This window comes from Narcine bancroftii, chromosome 9 (assembly GCF_036971445.1).
Source record: "Narcine bancroftii isolate sNarBan1 chromosome 9, sNarBan1.hap1, whole genome shotgun sequence".
NCBI lineage: Eukaryota > Metazoa > Chordata > Chondrichthyes > Torpediniformes > Narcinidae > Narcine > Narcine bancroftii.
Genome location: NC_091477.1, coordinates 58,899,030 through 58,921,918, shown reverse-complemented (window position 1 = coordinate 58,921,918; position 22,889 = coordinate 58,899,030). Strand labels below are relative to the sequence as shown.

Below are 22,889 nucleotides of genomic sequence, written 5' to 3'. Positions count from 1 at the left end.
ATGTCAGACAATAAAATAATTGCAGAACAGCGTATGCTGAATTTGAAGAGAAAATTCAAGATAAAGTCTTCCTTTCATTTGTCATGTTGGACATGATATCCAGGGTTATGTAGAAAAGGTATCTGAAGATATCTTGGATTGTAAAGATGGTAGAAAATGGTATTTACCAACTCATAGAGTTATACATCCACAAAAGGAGAAATTACGCATAGTGGAGTATCATTTCAAGGAGTTCCAGTGAATTCTCAATTTTTACAAGGTCCAGACTTAACCAGTACTTTAATAGGTGTCCTGATAAGATTTTGTAGAGACTATTGTAATTGCTGCAGATATTGAAGTGATGCTTCATCAAGTGAAAGTATCATCAGAAGATCGTGATATTCTATGATCTATGATTGTTGGTGGCCTCATGGCGATTACAGTAAAGATATGATTGAATATGGAATGAAAGTTCATCTATTTCGAGCAATTTTGACACCAAGCTGTGCAGATTTTGATTTCAGGAAATGTGCTGAAGATAATGAAAAGCAATTTATTTCTCAAGCTATTAGCATAATCAGAAATAATTTATCTGTTGATGATTGTCTTACTTCAGTGGCTTCAGAAAAAGAAGCAATAGATCTTTATCATGAGTTAAAAGAGATCTGTAATAAAGCAGGTTTCTTCCTCACGAAATGGATTAGCAACAGTTGGGATGTGTTGGCTGTTATTCCTGAGGCAGAAAGAGCAAAGGAGGTGAAACATCTTGACTTGGATTGTGATGTTCTACCTGTCGAACGTATTTTAGGAGTACAATGGTGTGTTCAATCTGATGTTTTCAAATTCAAAATTGTTTTGAAAGAATGGCCTTTAACAAGAAGAGGTATTCTTTCAATCGTAAGCTCGATATGTGATTCTTTGGGAATATTGGCACCAGTAGTATTAATAGCCAAAAAAATTCTGCAAGAATTGTGCAGAAAAAAATTTGGATGGGATGAAACTATACCAGATTCCATCACACAAAATTGGATGAATTGGATTGAGAGTCTTGAAATGTTAGAAAATTTTGAAGTCAACAGATGTTTTAAACCAACAGACTTTGGAATTGGCACATTTGCTCAGTTACACCACTTTGCTGATGCAACCAAAGGTGGTTTTGTTACTGTCAGTTATTTAGTGCTGCAAAATTGTAGATTTGTAATGGGAAAAGCCAGTGTGGCTCCATTAAAACCAGTCACCATAACTCAAATGGAATTGACTGCCGCTACTATGGTGAGCAAAATGGATACTGTGTTAAGAAGAGAATTACAGATGGAGTTAGCAGATTCTATGTTTTGGACTGATAGTACATCAGTGCTTAAACACATTAATAACAAAACCATGAGGTTTCCTACCTTTGTGATTAACAGAATTAATGAGATTGAAAAGGTTTTGCATGGAGATAAAACAGTGAACAATCCAGCTGATATGGTTTCACAAGGATCAAAAGTTCAATTGTTTCTGAAAAGAGCCAATACTTGGGTGTCCAGTCCTCAATTTCTTTCACAATGTCAAGAAGATTAGCCTCAAAATCCTGAAGAGTTCAAAGAATTTTCAATGGAAGATCCAGAAATCCAAAACACTAATGTGAATACTATTCAAATATCTAATGAGAATGATCCAATTGTTCAATTAATTTGCTGTCATTCTTCATGGTTTAGTTTGAAAAAAGCTGCAGTCTAAGGATTCTTAGATTAAAAACTAGGCTTTTAAATCATATCAAGAAAGATAATCTGAAGTCCCTAACAGTTGATGAATTCGCGAATGCTGAATTGGAGATAATTCGTTTATGTCAAAAAAAGGTGTTTAATAACGAGATAGCAAAATCGAAGTTGAATCTGAATGTTACGAAAGCAAGTCTTGTAAATGATGTATTGAGACTAGGAGGAAGATTGAAAAAAACAATAATGCTAGAAGATGTGAAACTAGAATAATGCTAGAAGAAGCTAAAGAATTTCATATTTCTGAATTGATTGTTCGACATTTACATGAAAAAAAAGGTCATGGTGGTTGTAATCTCATGTTATTAGAATTACTCCAGAAATACTGGATACTTGGTGCTTCATCATAGATCAAAAGAATAATATCAAAATGTATTAATTGTCAACGTCCAAATGCTAAACCTGGACAACAACAAATGGCGGATTTGCCACAGGACAGAGTTTCACCTGATGAATCCTAATTTAAATATGTGGGAATTGATTACTTTGGTCCTTTACAAGTAAAACAAGAAAGAAGTGTTGAAAAATGATAAGGAGCTATTTTTACTTGTTTGACTACGAGAGCAATTCATATTGAAGTAGTGTCATCACTTGATACAGACTCTTTTATCAATGTTCCTTAACTTTTTATCGCCAGACGTAGTCAAGTAAAGGAATTACGTTCTGATAATGGATATAACTTTACAGGCGCTCAATTAGAGTAACAAAAAGCAATTCAAAATTAGAATCGACATTAAATTCATGATGCATTACTTCAAAAGGAAATTAATTGGATATTTAACCCACCTACAGGATCACATCATGGATGTGTATGGGAAAGAATGATTAGATCAATCAAGAAAATTCTTAATTCCATTTCAAATAGGTAAATACTTAATGATGACAATCTTCAGACAGTATTTGTGAAATCAAAGCTATTTTAAATAATTATCCAATTACAAAAATTTCTGTCGATTAAAATGACATCGAGGCTGATGAGGGTGTTGTGTTAGTCTCCACTGCCTTCACCTCAAATCGAGCATCTCTTACTTTTAAATCTAAACCTTTAATACCTCTGGGTCAATTTCAGAAAGTATTTATGTAAGATGCAGATGGAAACAAGTGCAGTTTATTGTGGATTTATTTTGGAAAAGATGGATTAAAGAATATCTTTCATTATTACAAGAAAGATAAAAATGGTAAACACAATTTTTTATGTGGAGATATTGTAATTATCATGGATGATTCTGCACCAAGAAATTCTTGGTTACTGGGGAAAATCATGGATACAGTTCCGGACAAGAAATGTTTCATTTGGCAAGTGCAGATTAAAACAAAAACTGGTTAATTAAATTACTATTCTTCTTTGGCTTGGCTTCGCGGACGAAGATTTATGGAGGGGGTAAAAAAGTCCACGTCAGCTGCAGGCTCGTTTGTGGCTGACCAGTCCGATGCGGGACAGGCAGACACGATTGCAGCGGTTGCAAGGGAAAATTGGTTGGTTGGGGTTGGGTGTTGGGTTTTTCCTCCTTTGCCTTTTGTCAGTGAGGTGGGCTCTGCGGTCTTCTTCAAAGGAGGCTGCTGCCCGCCAAACTGTGAGGCGCCAAGATGCACGGTTTGAGGCGTTATCAGCCCACTGGCGGTGGTCAATGTGGCAGGCACCAAGAGATTTCTTTAGGCAGTCCTTGTACCTTTTCTTTGGTGCACCTCTGTCACGGTGGCCAGTGGAGAGCTCGCCATATAATACGATCTTGGGAAGGCGATGGTCCTCCATTCTGGAGACGTGACCCATCCAGCGCAGCTGGATCTTCAGCAGCGTGGACTCGATGCTGTCGACCTCTGCCATCTCGAGTACCTCGACGTTAGGGGTGTGAGCGCTCCAATGGATGTTGAGAATGGAGCGGAGACAACGCTGGTGGAAGCGTTCTAGGAGCCGTAGGTGGTGCCGGTAGAGGACCCATGATTCGGAGCCGAACAGGAGTGTGGGTATGACAACGGCTCTGTATACGCTTATCTTTGTGAGGTTTTTCAGTTGGTTGTTTTTCCAGACTCTTTTGTGTAGTCTTCCAAAGGCGCTATTTGCCTTGGCGAGTCTGTTGTCTATCTCATTGTCAATTACTATTACTATTACTAAAATATGTATTTTACAAGAAGCAGAAAGTTTTGATTTCTAATCTTATACTTACAATATTTACTTTTGTATCTGTAATAGTAATGATTATATATTAATCATGAATGTCTATTATAATAATTAGAGGCCGGAATGTACAAGTTAAAATCTTGAGTTTTTGATTCTTAGTTAATTTATGTCTATCCCTTTAAGAAAGACAATTGTTTGTAGTGTTACCATAGTGACTATGACATAATATGTTGTAATATCCGTGCAGATTGGGAGTTTGCATCTAATTCTTTAACAAACCATGAAGGGAACATGAGCTCGAGATAAATTTCTTTGAATTCATCTTATTTCTTCTTGAATATCGTTATATCTTTAAATACAGTCTATGCTTTGTTTATTCATCATTATGAAAATCTTTATGCAGAGTTATGCAAAATGTTTATCTATTTTATCAATGAATTAAAGCTACTTAAAGCTGCATCTACAAAGTTTGGTTTATTGGATTAATAAGTTAGCAATTCAGAATATTGTCCGCATGTTTCCTTGAAGATGACACGTTTTGATATTAGGAAATACTAGAACCTGGAAAGCATTGTCTATAATGCTGGCCAAGGATTTTAATCGTTTCTTTGCTCGATTTGAGGTGAAGGCAGTGGAGACTACCACAATACCCTCATCAGCCTCTAAGAGATATATCTTCACTGTGCAGGAGCACGATGTGAAATGGGTGCTCAGTGCAGTGAATCCAAGGAAAGCCGCCAGCCCTGATGGCATGATAGGAAGAATGCTGAAAAATGTGCAAGCCAGCTCTCCAAAGTCCTTACAAAGATCTTCAACCTGTCCCTGTCTAAATCCATCATCTCATCTTGCCTGAAGTCTGCCACGATCATCCCACTGTCGAAGAAGGAAGTCATCAAAGGCCTCAATGACTATCGTCTGGTTGCACTTACACCGGTCTTGGTCAAGCCAGCCTCCCACCATATTAGTTTGCCTACAGCACAAACAGATCTACAGTGGATGCCAGTGCACTCCACTAACCCACCTTGAACACCAGAGGAGCTATGTGAGGATGCTTTTTATAGATTTCAGCTCTTCCTTTAACACCGTCATCTTGCTGAATTAGGATTTTCCCAATTTATTTGCCTCTGGATTAAGGTCTTTCTAACGAACCACTCCCAGATTTTTAAAATTAGCATTCACCTCTCCTCTACCCTTATACTCAGTACCAGCTCCCCACAAGGGTGAGTATTGAGCACCATCCTCTATTCCCTCTATACCCATGATCGTACCTCCATGAATTCTACCAACATCATCATCAAGTTTGTGGACGACACAACTGTGATTGGACTTGTTTCAAGGGGAGTCAGACTGACTACAGGAATGAAGTCCAAAGACTGACAGCATGGTGTTCAGAGAACAATCTTGTCTTGAACTCCTCAAAAACATAAGAACTTGTAATGGATCTCAGGAGGAACAGTACAGTTCCAGACCCATTATACATCAAGGGGGACAGTGTGGAAAGGGTCATTGCTTTCAGGTTTCTGGGCACACACTTTGCTGAAGATTTCTCCTGGACCACCAATACCATCGCAGTAGTTAACAAGGCACAACAATGTCTCCATGCCCTGAGGATTCTCAGGAAAATCAAACTGCAGGAGAAACTGCTGGTGTCCTTCTATCCCGGCTCCATTGAGAGTGTGCTGGCTGACTACATTCCAACATGGTTTGCCAGCTGCTCGACAGTAGACAAGGGAGACTTCAAAGGGTTGTCAATATGGCCCAGAAGATTATCAGCTGTTCCATGTCTTATTTGGAGGATTTATTCAGCTCTCGCTGCCTCAGTAGAGCAGCCTACATCCTGAAAGACCCTCACCCACCTTGGTCATCATCTGTTTGACCTGCTGCTTTCATATCCATTAAATCATGGACAAACAAACTCAAAAACAGTTTTTTTTTACCTCAGAGCTCTATGCCAAACATTGAATATTATATTGTTTTATTGTGTTGATGTTTTTATGCCATTTGTTTGATGTATGTGTGCACCATCAGGATGTGCACTCAATCTCATTTTACTTATGCAATGACAATAAAAGGTTACCTTAATCTTATTTTACCCACAGTAGAACAGTTATGTCTTCTTTAGGTATGACTACTATTAGTGCTGCCCCGCACTCTAGCTTGTCTTCACAAGTTTTGTCTAACTCTTCCTCCACCTGGTCCTTGGACAGGACAAGGCTTGGGACAGGACAAGGCTCATGGGCGACTGGCCTTCAAAATGCCATGGTCAGCCTTTATACCCTCCACGTCCAAGAATAATGTTAGATTGCCCATACTAAAAGCCTCCTTCTGATTAAATTAAAACAGTTTGGAAACATTCAACAAGTCAACAGAAGTGGAGAGAGAAACAGATGTGAAGTTTCAGGCCATGCCAATTTATTTCTAGTGTCTGACTATTTTGTCTTTTTTCAGACTTCTAGCATTTATCTTTTTTGATTTTCCTCTTACTATTAATGTTGGTCAATTAATGTAAACTGCTACAACCACATTGCAATCAACTAAACATTTCATCTAGCCGACTGCCCTCAATGTTTCACCTGAACACATTGTTTAGTTCATTGTTATACCGGGCTGAACTGACCTCAGTTGCATTATTGAATTTGCTTTGGTTAGGGTTAGGGTTTTGGACTTGGATAGCAAAGGATATGTGTCACTTTTGCTGAGAGTTTATACATTTTGCCATTTTACATTTTCATGGTTTCCATTACCTTTGTAGCCAGCTGCCTACATTGTTCAGAACTCTAGATAACACGACAGCTGTGACCATAAACATCTATTGCATGTGTTCTTGACAGTGAACACAGTTCTTCTGCATTCCTCATTACCATTTCCATATATCTCATTGCTTTGTAGACAAAATCAAGTGCAAGACTTCCTGTAGTGAAAACCTGACTGAATTAACAATTAAACCACAAATTCATGACACTGAGCATGGTCAAAGAAGTGAAGTCTGAAGTCTGAAGGGTTAGTGCAGTGCACTGGCATCCACTGTAGACCTGTTTGCGCTGTAGGCAAACTAATATGGTTGAAAGTTGGGTGGGAGGCTGGCTTGACCAAGACCAGCCTCTCAAAGCACTTCATGATGACCGGTGTAAGTGCAACCGGATGATAGTCATTGTCTTCCTTCTTTGATCATGGCAGACTTCAGGCCTACATGTGAAAGTCTTCCATGAGAAAATATGACCTTGTCCAAATTTTAATTTACAACTCCACAAAACTCCTGAGAGTCCAGGATTGATAGGACTTTATAACTTTTGTACTCCAGGGACTCCACTATACAGCTTTTCCATGACATTTTAAAATTTGATGAAAAACTCCACACCTCAAAATTTATTTCCAGGAAGAGAATGGCTTCCTGTTGGTGCAGACCATTTGCTCTCTTCTCCTTCTGATGACATTGCCGTCAAAGCTGTTGGCATCAAAGTAGAATGCAGGAAGATTCCTACCACTAGTTACCCTCTTTGCGATTGATCCAAGTAACTACACCTTTTTTAAAATTTTTTAAATTTTTCACACTATAAACCATACTGACCAAAATACATACAGATTTTTTTCTCTTGAATATATACAGTGTCATTTTCTCCCCTTTTTCCCCCCTCCCTTCTCTCCCTCCCTCTTCCCCCTTCCCATTTATTCAAAGTTCAATCTATAAGATACATTAAACCCGTTAAACAATGTCGTCACTTAATAAAAATAAACAAGAAATTTGTGTCTTTTACTTTTATATACTGAGTCAGTTCATTTCGTTGTCTTCTCCTTCTGTCATTTTAGGTGGTGGAGATCCATGGTAGGATTTCTCTATTGCATTTCATGTATGGTTCCCATATTTGTTCAAATATTGTGATGTTATTTCTTAAATTATATGTTATTTTTTCAAATGGAATACATTTATTTATTTCTATGTACCATTGTTGTATTCTCAAGTTGTCTTCTAATTTCCAGGTTGACATAATACAATTTTTTGCTACAGCTAGGGCTATCATAATAAATATTTTTTGTGCTCCAACACCTTTTTTTGATGTGTTGGGAGATCACTCATTCCAGTGCATACGTGTGTATGCACACCTGGAGTTGCTGCACACATGCACACCTGGAGTTGTTGCACTCACGCACACCTGGAGTTGCTGCACAGCATCACTGTAGCTATGCTCTTCCCTCTAAGAGGTGCACCAATCCTTGCACAAAGTAATCGTCCAGCAACATGAAACACTGTGTGAATACACAAAAGTGCTGCAGAAACTCAGTCGATCCCACAGTGTTCAATGGAGGCAAAGATATAGAACTAACGTTTCGGGCCTGAGTCCTTCATCAAGGTACGGTACTGGCTGCAGGACTGGCTGAGTTTCTCCAGCACTTTCCATAACCTCTCAGGATAGGCTGTTTCTCCTTCTCATGGCAATCTTAGCCCGTGTTCTCTCCTGCACCGTGTCTTAGCTCACAGTCACGATTAGACTTGGCTCTTCTCAGTCACATTACTGATGCCCAATTCTGTCCTTCCCCGTCTAAGTCTTTCTTCATTTTCTGTCACACTGTCGTCACTAATTTATGTGTCAGTTCTTATTTTCATGCTAGTTGAAGGTTCCTAGTGTATTTCCAAATCTAGTATAACTTGAAGGGCTCAAGCCTGAAACATCAGTTATGTATCTTTATCTTTACTACATAAGTGCATTGTTTGACCTGTTGTGTTTTTACTTCAACCACATTCATGTTTTTACTAGTACAAATATTTGGAGGTACAGGGATTGATAGGGAGTAATCAGCATGGTTTTGACAGGGGGTAGATCATGCTTGACAAACCTGATTGAGTTTTTCGAGGGGGGTTACAAAAAAGGTTGATGAAGGGAAAGCTGTGGATGTTGTCTATTTAGACTTTAGTGAAGCTTTTGACAAAGTTCCCCACAGGAGGTTAGGAAAAAAGGTGGAGGCATTAGGTATAAATAAGGAGGTAGTGAATGGATTCAGCAATGGTTGGATGGGAGGTGTCAGATTGTTTGTCCAATTGGAGGCCAGTGACTAGTGGAGTTCCTCAGGGATCGGTCCTGGGTCCATTATTATTTGTTATATATATTAACGATCTGGAAGTAGGGGTGGAGAATTGGATAAGCAAGTTTGCGGATGATACAAAGATTGGTGGTGTTGTGGACAGCGAGGAAGATTACCGTAGATTAAAAGGTGATTTAGGAAGGCTGGAGGTGTGGGCTGAGAAATGACAGATGGAATTTAATACAGATAAGTGTGAGGTGTTACATTTTGGAAAGGCAAATCTAAATAGTAAAATTAAATGGTAGGCTATTGAAATGTGCAGAGCAACAAAGGGATTTAGGCTGATACTCAGGTAGATGGTGTGGTGAAGAAGGCATTTGGAATGTTGGCCTTCATAAATTGGAGTATTGAATTCAAGAGTAGGGAGGTTATGATGAAATTGTACAAGGCATTGGTGAGGCCAAATTTGGAGTACTGTGTACAGTTTTGGTCACCAAATTATAGGAAAGATATAAACAAAATAGAGAGAGTACAGAAAAGGTTCACAAGAATGTTGACAGGATTTCAAGGTTTGAGTTACAGGGAAAGGTTGTGCAGACTAGGGCTTTTTTCTCTGGAGCGTAGAAGATAGAGGGGGGACTTGATAGAGGTGTTTAAGATTTTAAAAGGGACAGACAGAGTAAATGTGGATAGGCTTTTTCAATTAAGAGTGGGGGAGATTCAAACTAGAGGGCATGGTTTAAGATTGAAGGGGGGAAAATTATAAGGGGAACATGAGGGGAAATTTCTTTCCGCAAAGGATGTGGAATGAGCTTCCGGCAGACGTAGTTGAGGCGGGATCATTGGTTACATTTAAGGATAGACTGGATAGTTATATGGAGAGGAGAGGACTGGAGGGGTATGAACCGGGTGCTGGTAAGTGGGACTAGGAGGGTGGGAATTTGTTACGGCATGGACTAGTAGGGCCGAACTGGCCTGTTCTATGCTGTAAATGATTATATGGTTATATAACTTGGCTCCAGGAAATGCTGTATCATAAAACCATGCAGAGATCATATTATACCAAATCTGGCATTGTAGTATCAAGACTAGCTTTATTTTATATTTAGTTTTGTGGAAGAAGATGTGTTTAAACCGAACATCTCAATAAGAGAAATCAGAATCAGCTAATGTGAATTGTGAAATGAGAGTCGGCTGAGATGCACTGGCTGATAAAGGGATTTCTCAGAGTACATTATAAGGAGAAAGAGAAGGTGGAAGTGAGTTGTTGGAGGAACCCACTGTGTATGGTGTTGAAGTTAGTATGAAACTAAAAGAAAAGCATGAATGGACAAAGATGGGCGGAAGGTCAGAAGATTGGACAGAAATTACAATTCACTAGAATATAATTGTAATGAAGGAAAAATACAAAGCAGAATTTAAAAGCAGACAGTAATAATCTCCAAGGATATATTTTTTTTTAGATGATCAAAGTAAATGTTGATCCTGTGGAAAGTGAGTCTTTTGCATCAGTTTTTGCTGTGCAAGGTAGAAGCAAATGTCCAGAAATTAATCACTCTAAAATGGGAATTGGAAGGGAGGGACAAATTAAGGGGAATTAAATCTCCAGACAAGAGGTGTATGGTAAATCTTTAGAGTTTCGGGCTCTATAAAAATTATTGTCATTTATAAAAATCACAAAGAGCAGGGGTCCCATGGTAAAATCCATATAGACCACTTCTACCACCCTTCCATCATCAATTCCTTTTGTCACCTCTTCAAAAAACACAATTAAACTTGTGAGACATGACCTTTCCTTCCCAAAGCCATTCAGACTTTCCTTGAGTAGACTGGACTTCTCCAAATGCTTATAGATCCTGTCCTTAAGAATCCCCTCTATTAGTTTATACACCACTGATGTAAGACTCATCAATCTATAATTTCCAGGATTCTTCCTTTTACCTTTTTTAAACAAGCGCACTACATTTGCCATTTTCCAATCCTCTGGCATCTCCCATGTCCAAAGAGGATTCAAGGATCTCCTCCGCCTCCAGGCACATGTTGCCTCTTTTATCCTCTAGCAGCCCTACCTTCATTCTCATCATCCTTTTGTTCTTCACATACGCATAGAACACCTTGGGGTTCTCCTTAATTCTACATGCTAAGTTCTTTCTTAAGCTCCTTCCTGGCTACCATATACTTCTCATGAGCCCTTCCTGTTTCCTGCTTCCTATATCAAATGTATGGTTCCTTCTTCCTCTTGACGTTGCTGGACCTGTTTTGTCAGCCACAGTTCCATTTTCCTACCATCTTTTCCTTGTCCCAGTGAGACAAACCTATTCTGAACCTTGCACAAATGGTCCCTAAACTTTCTCCAAGTTTATTATGATTTACAGAAAAAAGATTGTGGATCTGTGCCCAGGATGGCATGTCCTGTGCTCAGCAGTGGTCATAAAGGGTTGCAGACACTGTGGGAGCAGCAAACCAGCACAGGGCACACCAAAAATGGGGAGAACCCCCCCCCCCCAAACCCTTTGGAGAAGACCACCTTACAGGACAAAGATCATGGCAGCAGACCAGCCAGGGCTCAGTGGCTGAGGGACCCATACAGGCTGCATGCGTCTTGCTGTTGGAGAACCCGCACCGGCTGTGGGCTGCTGGTGACTGGCTTATGGGAACCAGGTATCGGAGCTGGAATTTGGGAGGATGTTGAGGATAACAGGGGCTCCTGAAGGGCCTCAAGATCTGAAGGATTCCTAATTGTTTTGGAGGTTTGGATTTGGAGCTCACTAGGGCTGCTGTTGGATCGAACAAGAGTCTGTACTGAGGCTGTAGGCATGCTGGAGATAAATCCATGTACGCTCAGTAACTCTGAAGGGGGTCTCTTTTGCTTCTCTTTACTGTAAGGGGTATTGGACAACACTAATGGCGACTCTTTGCCTTACAGCAGGGAGAAGCCAACCTTGTGTAATATTACATGTTTTGTACTATTACATGACAATAAAAGAATCTTGAATCTCTCATGGAGTCATGTATGGTAGGCTAGTTGACAAAAGCGATGGTTAGGAAAGTAAGTTGGTAAGTGGGCAAAAGAAAGCTACCCCGTGAATGGAGAATTGGAGGATATTGTGAGAAAAAGCAAAGTTCTCCATTCTGGCAGAGAGATTGCAAAGTTTGGAAATGCAAAGGAATCTGAGTGTTTTGGTGCATGATTCTTAAAAGATGGCATACAGGTACAGCAATTATTATTACATTTAGACATACAGCATGGTAACAGGCCCTGTCAGCCCATGAATCCATGCCACTCAATTATCCTACACCCCGGCACGTTTTGAATGGTGGGAGGAAACAGGACCCTCTGGGGAAAGCCCACGCAGACATGGGGAGAATGTGCAAACTCCTTTCAGACTGCGCAGGATTCAAACCCTAGTCCCAATCGCTGGCGCTGTAATGGCATTGGGCTAACTATTGCACTTATCATCCTGTCCTAGCTTAGCTTGCTTCTGTTGTAGTTTCTGAGTTTGAAGGATCTGGAATTTGTCACTTATTGTCTTTTCCAAATTGCAGGTGAACCAAGTGATGTGTTAGAGCACCGAATGGGCCCATGGGGTGTGTCAGGCAAACTAGGTGAGGATAGGAAATCTTCTCCCCTGAAAACTAGTTTTGTTCTCATCATTGCTAATATCTCTTTATTTTATTTCCATTTATTTGACCTGAGGGCAAGGTTGCTTTATCAGAGAAAGTTAAGACACATCTCAGTTGTTTTCTGCACCGAGACCTTGCTAACAGAGAACACCGCTATCCAACCAGACAGTTTCATAGACTGGATCGGAACTTGGATTCTGGCAAAGAGGGGGTGGCATGTGTTTTCTACTTAAATCTGGATGGTGTACAGACGTTGGGTTTATGTCGACCTCCTGCTCTACTGCCTTAAAGCAAATATTGATTAAATACAGACCCTTCTATCTACCCCAAGATTCCTCATCAGTGATTCTCATCGGAATTTATATCCCTCCTGATTACAAACAGGCATCTGCAGATCTGCATGATATGGTCAGTAAACAAGAGACGGCCCAGCACAACCCACTACAAACTAAAGTCAGTAACTTTAATCAGGCCTGTGTCGAGAAAGCTCTGCCCAGAGGTCCCAGCATACTCAATCACAGCTACACCAAGCTAAGGAACACCTACTGTTCTGTCCCAAGACAGCATTTTTGGCAGGTCAGATCACCTGGCCGTGTTCCTTCTGCCTTCATACAGACAGAGCCTAATAAGAGAGATTCCAGAGGTCAGGACAGGACAGCTAGAAGGTGGTCACAGGAGGCTGAAGAATGGTTACAGGACTTCCTCGAGTCTGTGGACTGAGCAGTGTTCAAGGACTCAGCTGAGGATCTGAATGATTACACCAGGGCTGTCATGGACTTTGTCAAAGCAGATGTGGATGAATGTGTCCCCACCAAATCGTTCAGGGGTTTCCCCAACCAGAAGCCGTGGTTGAACAGTAAAACCTGGAACTTGCTGAGAGCCAGATCACAGGCATTTAAATCCAGAGTCCCAAATCAATACAGAAGGAGTGGGTATAACCTATGAAAAGCCATATCCTAGGTGAAGTGGAGTTTCTGGGCAAAAATGGAAACAACGAAGGATACCCAACAACTGTGGCAGGGCCAAATTGGCATAATCTGCTACAAACCCAAATCCGGTCCAGTAGTAGGAGACGGAAAAGCTTCTCTTCCAAAGGAACTCAGTATCTTCTACACCTGATTCAACCACAAGAACAAGAAAGAACCACCCTTCTGCACCCCCACATACCTGATGATCCCCTCCTGTCCATATCTGAGGATGATCTGCAGGAGGGTGAATCTGAGGAAAGCATCTGATCCAGACGCAGTACCCAGCCAAGTATTAAAAGTCTCTGCTGACCAACTTACCAAATGTATTCACAGATATCTTCAACATCTCACTCCATCAGGGTGTTGTACCCACCTGTTTCAGGCCCAAGAAGAATGCAGTAACCTGCCTTAACGACTATCGACCAGTAGCACTTACATCAACAGTGATGAAGTGTTTTGAAAGGGTGGTGATGAAGCAGATCTGCTCCTATCTGAGCGGTGACATGGATCCGTTCTAGTTCACCTATAACGGCAACAGGTCTATGGTGGATGCCATTTCACTGGCTCTACACAAAGCCCTAGATCATCTGGAAGCAAAGATGCCCTTTATCGACTACAGTTCAGCATTTAACACCATCATCCCCTCAAAACTGATCAGCAAACTCCAAAACCTGGGACTCAACATCCCACTGTGTAATTGGATCATGGATTTCCTCACCTCCAGACCACAATCAATGAGAATAGGTAAGAACTTCTCCTCCACAATCTCCATCAGCACCAGACCACCACAGGGCTGTGTTCTTACTGCGACACCCCCCCCCCCCCCATGACAACAACATCATCTACAAATTTGCCAATGCCGGTAGTGGGTTGTATAAAGGAAGGGAATGAGTCAGGATACAGGAGGGAGAATGAAAACTTGGCTGAATGTCGCAACAATAATAATCTCGCACTTAATGTCACCAAAACTAAGGAGCTGATTGTTGACTTCAGGGAGGGAAAGCCAGAGGTATATGATCCAGTGATCATTGGGGATTAGTGGTGGAGAGAGTTCTTGGGAGCCACTATCTTGGAAGATTTTTCCTGGACCCAACACACTAATGGCATCATGAAGAAAGCACGTCAGTGCCTCTACTTTCTCAGGAGTTTGTGGAGGTTTGGTCTGACAGTGGAAACCCTGGCAAATTTCTACGGATGCGTGGTGGAAAGTGTACTGACCGGCTGTATCATGGTCTGGTATAGGGACACGAATACCCCTGAATGTAAAGCCCTGCTAAAGATAATGAACACAGTCCAGTACATCACAGCCAAAACCCTTTCTACCATCGAGAACATCTACAGGGATCGTTGTCGTCGGAGAGCAGCAGCAAACCTCAAGGATTCACACCACCCAGCACATGCTCTATTCTTGCTGCTGCCATCAGGAAAGAGGTATCGATGCCGCAAGAATTGCACCAACAGGTTCAGGAACAACTGCTCCCCCTCCACCATCAGACTCCTCAACAACAAACTCAATCAGAGATTCATTTAAGGACTCGTACTGAAAAAACACACAAATGCTGGAGAATCTCAGCAGGTCAAACAGTGCCTTTTTATAGCAAAGGTCATCATCCACGTTCAGGATGGAGCCCTTCATCAAGGTGTGGGGGAACATAAGAGATGTCCTTTTGTTTGGACATTTGTCTTCTGCCCTTTTAGGATATGAACTTAGATCTCCAGACTATTTGTCTAGGCTTCGTTTGGCATTTGTTTATCAAAAGGTATAGGTAACTGTTAGAATACATGTTCCTCTCTTTCGGTCAATGTATGTGTGTGTCATGCATACATTCAAACCCACACTACACCAAGTGAAGGTCAAAAAGGGAAAGTTTGTATTAAAACTAAAAACAGGAAGCTGTACAACATAGGCGATGGTAGTACAACACCAAAGGGAGTGGTAATAGGTTAAGCAAAATTAAAATATAGATCAAAAGAAGGTCCAATTGGGAGTTGTCAAGTGATACCTTAGCCCTAAAATCAAGAGAGTAACAGTTATGGTTTGAAATTGTCCAACTCAGTGCTGAACCTGAAATGCTGTAATTCTTCAGCCTAAAAAATTAACTTTCATCAGAGGGATTGCTTGACCTGCTGAATATTTTCATTTTTAATTTAGGCATACATCAGGTTAACCCACCCTTTTGGCCCTACATGCTACTTAAATACGCCCACAAATGTTATACTTTTTGGAAGGTGGGAAGAAACCGGAGCACCCGAGGAAACCCATACACAGGAAAAACATCCTAACTCCTTACGGACAACACTGGATGGCACCACGGATCGCTGGTCCGGTGATAGCCTTGTGCTAACAGTTGCTCTTTGTTTATTAATTCAGATTTACAGCGTTCATAACATTTTGCCCTCGAACTAATTGTAACACTTAGGAGAAAACAGAGAAACTAAATAAGTGAGATTTGATCCATCGAGGACACTCATCTTATACCCTTGAGCACTCCATATTGGTTAAAGATGGACGCACACCCAGCTGAATATTTTCCTTTAAGTTGTTAAATCCAAGTTAAAACTGTATCTCTATCAGGTAGACCAAAATGCTGATCTCACAAATAACCAGAAGGGCCCTAGGTATGGAAACCCCTCTAAAATTGTGAATCCACAAGATGATCACTGCTTACTCACCGCTGCTTTAACCTCCTGAGTCACTTGAGAAAGGCTCAGAGCAAACAAGGTTCCTCTGGCTCCCACATACAGAGTGTTCTCCCTTTTTCCCAGCAGGAATATCCTATAGTCTGACACACCCGTCAGGGAAAAGCGCTGGAAAATGGGTTCATGGAGATCTGCAAGAGAAAAAAAGAACCATGTCTTAGAGATTCTGATTTAATTCAGAGTTCAGCTGGCATGGGTGAACCTGCCAATCGCTCTCATGACTTCTGGAACCCAGGATTTAGATAATAGTACTGACTATCTCTAAAATATAAAAGAGTTGAAGAATGGCAACACATTGAAAGCAACAAGACTTTGAATCCGAACAAGACATCTGGCCACCCACACTGAGGTTACATAATCTGCCCAACATTTAGAGGAACATTCGTGAGTCAGTCATTGCAGAATGTTTGTGAATAATTATAGAGATGTAAAGTTCTGAATGCGACCAGGTGCAGCAACCCACGAAAAAGCATTCCTTGGAATAATCTGGATTCACTAACTGCAATCAATGGAACCTATGCAAAGGATCAGTGTTGACATCCCACATTAAAACATCTGTCTTATGAAGCCATATCCAAAGGAGTAGACATTATTGGGACTATAACGTTTCCATTATAGTTCAGAAAACAGCAAAATTCTGAGCTCTCAGTTACATCACACAAGGTTAGATTGAATTTGAATTTCTGCCTATATCTTTTATGCATCACATGACATTGTGAACATTTTAAGGAACAATATGTAGTGGAAAGTGATTTTTCTTTGGATGCAGATCAAGTCTGTATCAGTCCATCTGAAACACATTTGCAGACAGAATGATAACCATACAGTTATTAACGGGCTGGGAGGTGCAGCACATTGAATGTTCCAAGGAGAATGGATGGGAATTTAATCCAGACAACACAAAGTTCTCATCTCCAAAAAAACAGACAGTTTCAACCCCATTTTAAACTTTAAATCCAATGCCCTTGTGGGAGAGGGTGGTTGAGTCAATCAGAACACAGCCCCTTGATATCCTAGATTGCAGCCTCTGTTCACACTATTGTTGGCAGCATACTTGTTGAACATCTGTTAGGAAACTGCTTTCAGTGAATTGGCCCTATCTGCTTCTTTCTACAGCTGGGGCTGTGTTGAGATTGTTTGAAAGTCATTTAAAAAAATGGGACAAGGCAAATCATACATCTACAAATCATACAGAGTAAAATCATAGCAATGTCTTTGTTGAGGGGCCTGGAATGGGGACAAAGATACATGCAATATATTTGGAAGAGAGATTAGAGCAATTTCTTCACTCAGAGTGGTGGAGCAGTGCCTGAGCAAGTTTTTCCATGATTAGTTGCTGAGACAGAACTTGTTCTGAACCAATGAATGAAGGAATTCTGTACATAAAGACGAGGGATATAAAGTTGTGGTAAAAATGTTTAGAACACTGTGCAGAGGACGAGTAAACATTGACACAAACTGTTTGAACAGATTGGCCTGTTTCTGTAAGATTCGAGTTTGTCCAATTCACTAGAACAAGGAGAATTAAAATCATTTCAGACTTCAGATTTATTGTCAGAGTACATTCATGACATCACATGAACCTTTAAAAGTTCAGCATCATTTTAGTCTTGCTGGAAGTTCTTAAATTCTCAGTTCAGAAATAATTATAAAGTGCTTTTAAACATTATATCTTCTTCAGGCCTCTTTACTCACCATGTGGCTATTTTCTTCCATGATGAAGTCACAAATGAGACAAGGGTTAAATAAAGGGGCCAAACAAAAATGAACCCAGTAGAAATCTGTCCTCTTTTCCAAAGAGACAGTGAAATAGTCTTCTTTATTTCAAAAGCCACTGATTCTGTGTTTCCCTTTTCCCAGGAGTATCACATAACAACAGCAACAATTCTGGTTACTGTAACCCAACCCTGTCTTTCACAAGGGTTTTGACTTTTGTACCCTCCAAACTGTACGCTTCCAAAACCTAAACACAAAATGTCTGAATCTGGTAATATATTTCTCCAAATCATTATATCATCACTGAGGAGAATCCCAATTCTTGGAAACCATATGACCATCAGTTTAATTTCTACTAAAATTCTGTTCCTTTTTCAAAACCATTCAATATCCATAACAACCTCTGACCTCACCTCTGTTCAAGAGGCTTAAATTACTTTGATTAAAAATAGTTCTTGAATAATTAAGACCCATTTGAAATCCATTAGCTCTGCCTGTCCGAGGCATGTTGACTCCAAAATAAACACTTCTCTGAATATGATGGTGTATCTTTAAATGTGCTGTGACCTGTGTGTAACACTGTACCAACCCAGAGCTAACTTACTAAGAATATAGATATTGTATTTTAACTCTACAATTTACTTTACTAAGACATGATTATATATGAGAAATATAGTTTAACATTAAATTAAAGATTAACACAAATCCGTTACAATGTACTGGGTGGTGTGGGTCTTTGATGATTGCTGCTGCCCTCTGATAGCAGCTTTCCCTGTAGATGTACTCAATAGTGGGCATGGTTTTGCCCGTGATATCCTGGGCTGTGTCCACTATCTTTTGAAGGGCTTTATGCTCAGGGGTATTGGTGTTCCTATTCCAGATCATCATGTAGCACTTTTTCCACCACACTTCTGCAGAAATTTGCCAGGGTTTGTGATGTCATAACAAACCTCTGCAAACTCCTGAGGACATAGAGGCACTGACGCGCTTTCTTCATGATACCATTGTTATGTTGGGTCCAGGAAAGATTCTCCGAGATAAGTGGCTCCCAAGAACCTAAATGTGCTCACCCCCTCTACCTCTGATCCCCTCAATGATCACTGGATTGTAGACCTCTGGCTTTCCCTTCCTGAAGTCAACAATCAGCTCCTTAGTTTTGGTGACATTGAGTGCAGGATTGTTGTTGGTGCACAAATCCTGTGTGCTGACTCATCCCTTTCCCTTATACAACTCACTACCATGGTATCGTCGGCAAATTTGTAGACAGTGTTATTGTCGTACCAAGCCACATATTCATAAGAACACAGCCCTGTGGTGCTCTGGTACTGGTGGAGATTGTGGAGAAGTTCTGACCAATCTTCACTGATTGGTGATCTGGAGGTGAAGAAATCCACACTAAGGTGTTAACTCTCAGGTCTTGGAGTTTGCTGATCAGTTTTGAGGGAATTATAGTGTTAAATGCTGAACTGTAGTCGATACAGAGCATCCTGATGTATGCACCTTTCCTGTCCAGATGTTCCAGGGCTTTGTGTAGAGCCAGTGAGATGCAACATGTTGCTATGATAGGCGTATCCATGTCATTGCTCAGACAGGAGTTGATCTGCTTCCATCACCAGCCTTTCAAAACACTCTTCTTGGGCACCAATATGATTGATGTCTGTTTGAAACAGATGGGTACCATGCCCTGCTGGGGTGAGATATTGAAGATATTGATGAATACATTGGTAAATTGGTCAGCACAGAGTTTTAATATTCAGCCAGGTACTCCATCCGGGCTGGATGCTTTCCTCGCATTCACTCTCCTGAAGGCAGCACGCACATCATCATCAGATATGGACAGGCCTCCTCCCCAGCCACTCCTCGATAGTTATTAGATACCAAAATTTCAGGGCTAAAGCGTCCACTAAACATCATAGAGCATCATGAGGTGTGTCACTGTTGACATGGTGCCTCGGGGATTTGCTGGCAAGTGCCTGGTTAGTTGGAGGATCATGAGGGAGTAGGGGTCAATGGAGGAGGGGGTTGTGCTTCAGTGGACCAGAAGGTCAGGACTTGAACCAGAGGATCATCATGTGATTGGTATATGAATAGTGAGTGGGGAGGGGTTATTGATGAAATGCTCATTCAGAGGGTCGATGAGACTGATATGGTTTTTGTGAACATTCAAAGGGTGTTTGATAGCATGTAACTATCAAATAGGTATTTAAAATAATGAAGGGTTGGAAAGAATGAATATGGAGAAACAGAAGGTGGAAGACCTGAGAACATATAATGATGAGAATTGCAAAATAAAGTAATGTGGAGAAAAAAAATATTTTCATCCAGCAACTAGTTACGTTGGAATGAAACTCGGAAATCTGCAGATGCTGTGATTGTAGTAAAAGCACAGAAATGCTGGAGGAGCTCAGCTGGTCTGACAGCTTCATCCCTTGAAGAAGGGCTCAGGTCCAAATATTGGTTGATACATCTTTACCTCTTACGGACTTTGAGAGACCACCATCATTTCTGTTTTTTTTTCTAGTTACGTCTGGACTGCACCACCCAGGCGCAAAGGTGGAATCTAGTTCAAGGGGAAATGAATGAATGAATGAAAGGAAATGTGCTGAGGTGCAGAGAAAATATGGAGTGTGTGGTATGTGATTAACTGGGTTCCTCTTAACATTAAGCCAGAATGAACTCAAAATGGGCTGAACGGTTTCCTTTCATGCTCCAAGCCTTTGTGATTTAAGCAGTGAGTCTGCAGGCAAATGGGTTCTGTGAACAAGTTAAAACATTTCTGATAATCTGAAAACCAGTGACTGCTCTGCAAAGGAAAACAGTGACGTACTTGCAGAATTCATAAAGAATGCCCTGTTGTTTGTATGTGTACATTATTGTGTGGAAACTGAATTCTCTGGATACCATGCTAGAGAGCCAGCTTCATTTAAATTTTTAAATTTGTGTTTAATTTAGAAATATAGCATGGCCTATGAGTCTGTTCCCAAATACAACTGAATTAATCTTCCAACCCCGTACATTTTGGGACGTCGGAGGAAACCAGAGCACCCGGAGGAAACCCACACAGACATGGGGAGAAGTGACAGACAGCAATGGATTTGATCTCGGGTTGTTGGCACTGTAATAACTTTGTGCTAATCACTGCGTTAACGGTGCCACCCGAATGCAAACAAAACTTTCAAATCCTTTCCTACTGGGGCTGGAGCCCTTCATGTAACCCAAAGGTCTATCGATCCCATGCTATCCAAATGAACTGTGTGGAACCAGCATGGCAATTGGATCCAAGCACCATAATGAAAGGGGAACAGTCATGGAGGAGAGGAATAATTAAGGTAGAATTTTATAATTGTTGGATCCCAATGATGGATCACAAATCTGGAAGAGAGAATGAAAAGCAATATCATTCTTTGTCTGAAAAGAATGCTTTGGCACTGCATGATGGAGACCTGGCTAATGAATTCCAACATTGATGAATGCATGACTGAATCAGTCCCTGCTCTCCTCAATCTGTTCTTTACTTGAGAGAAAATGAAAAGCAAAGGAATTAGAAGGTAAAAATGCACACAAGGAATTAAAAGCCTACAAAGTGCTGGGCAGCAGGTCAGGCTGTGCTAATACAATACCATAGATGATTTACAGCATTCAGAGAGGAAGTCAGTCACCAAAGTTGTACATTTTTAGACCCCTACTCTCTAGGGTGGTATATACAGGATGCCTCGTCCATTCAGACCCCTACTCTCTAGGGTGGTATCTGCAGGATGCCTCATCCATTCAGACCCCTACTCTCTAGGGTGGTACATGCATGATGCCTCATCCATTCAGACCCCTACTCTCTAGGGTGGTATCTGCAGGATGCTTCATCCATTCAGACCCCTACTCTCTAAGGCAGAATCTGCAGGATGCCTCGTCCATTCAGACCCCTGTAATGGAGGATTTAGACCATGCTTTTGCTTATACAAGTATCAGTAACCTACTTTGAGAATAAGGTATGAAGCAGACATAATCTAAATTCCACCATGGGGCCCAGAGATGCATATGAATCAGCAGACATAATCTAATTTACACCATGAGGCCCAGAGATGCAGTTGTCTTTTGTTGGTCGCAAACTGTCAGGAGACCTTGAAGATAAGTAAACCATTTATTCAGGGTGATAGGCTATGAGTAAACAATTTTTGGGTAATATAAGCCATGGTCCCGCTGCTGAAGTTTGAGACTCTTTACAGGGTGGGAACGTCTCTCAGCAAGAAGAAGAATTTCTAGAGTCCAACCATCGTCCCGGTCGGGGGAGGTGGAGAAGCTGCTACCAGCGCCCCGACAACCTACTACAAGTGTGCGGTCGTTGCCTCGCTTCAGCAGTTGGGACCAGTCCAGGCATTGATAAGTATAATTTGGAAGGGCTTGCATATTGTAGTTTGAAATCAGCTTTAGATTTAGTAATAAAGATTTGTATAAACTGAAGTGCTCTCGGCGTGTGTCTCTGTTTTCTTTCGGTAGCTCAAACACTGTGACCAATCTAAAATGAACGAAGTGAGAGGTACAAGTTTACCCAGGTCAAGAGAGGAAGTCAGTCACCTAGAGTTGTACATTTCTCGGTCAAATCTCAAAAGCTGTAACCTATCCAAATGGAAGAGAAGTTGCTGTTCCTCAAGCTTCCTCTGGGCCTTGTTATTAACAGCACAGGAGGTCATAGTCAGGTAAATCAAAGCAGGGCTGAGGTGGAAGGAAGTAAGATCAGAGTCAATTCTGTACACTGAACGCTGGTATCTTGCAGGCCAGTCCGCAGACTCCGCTTGGTTTCTCCAATGTACCAGAGACTATCATATGAACACCAATTGTAGTTTATCTAGATTGGACGAATTGCAAGTGAATCGTTGTTTCATTTGGATGGTCTGTTTGGTCTCTGTGTGGCGGGAAGGGAAGAGGTGAGTGGATGAGTGTTGCATTTCTGGTGAAGTCCTGCACGTGGGGAGATGTGGTTCATGCTGAAGGAAAAGCAGTCCAGGGAGA

At 41.0% G+C, this 22,889-nt stretch overlaps 1 protein-coding gene across 3 annotated transcripts in view; it reads right to left on the bottom strand.

Annotated features, from left to right (window-relative positions):
• Positions 1-22,889, bottom strand: part of LOC138743683 (semaphorin-4B-like) — a 98,831-nt gene that overhangs the window by 63,921 nt on the left and 12,021 nt on the right. For all 3 annotated transcript variants that reach the window (XM_069899269.1, XM_069899270.1, XM_069899271.1), the window contains exon 2: positions 16,143-16,300. In XM_069899269.1, the coding sequence (XP_069755370.1) occupies positions 16,143-16,300 (158 nt within the window). The remainder of the gene's footprint in view (positions 1-16,142; positions 16,301-22,889) is intronic.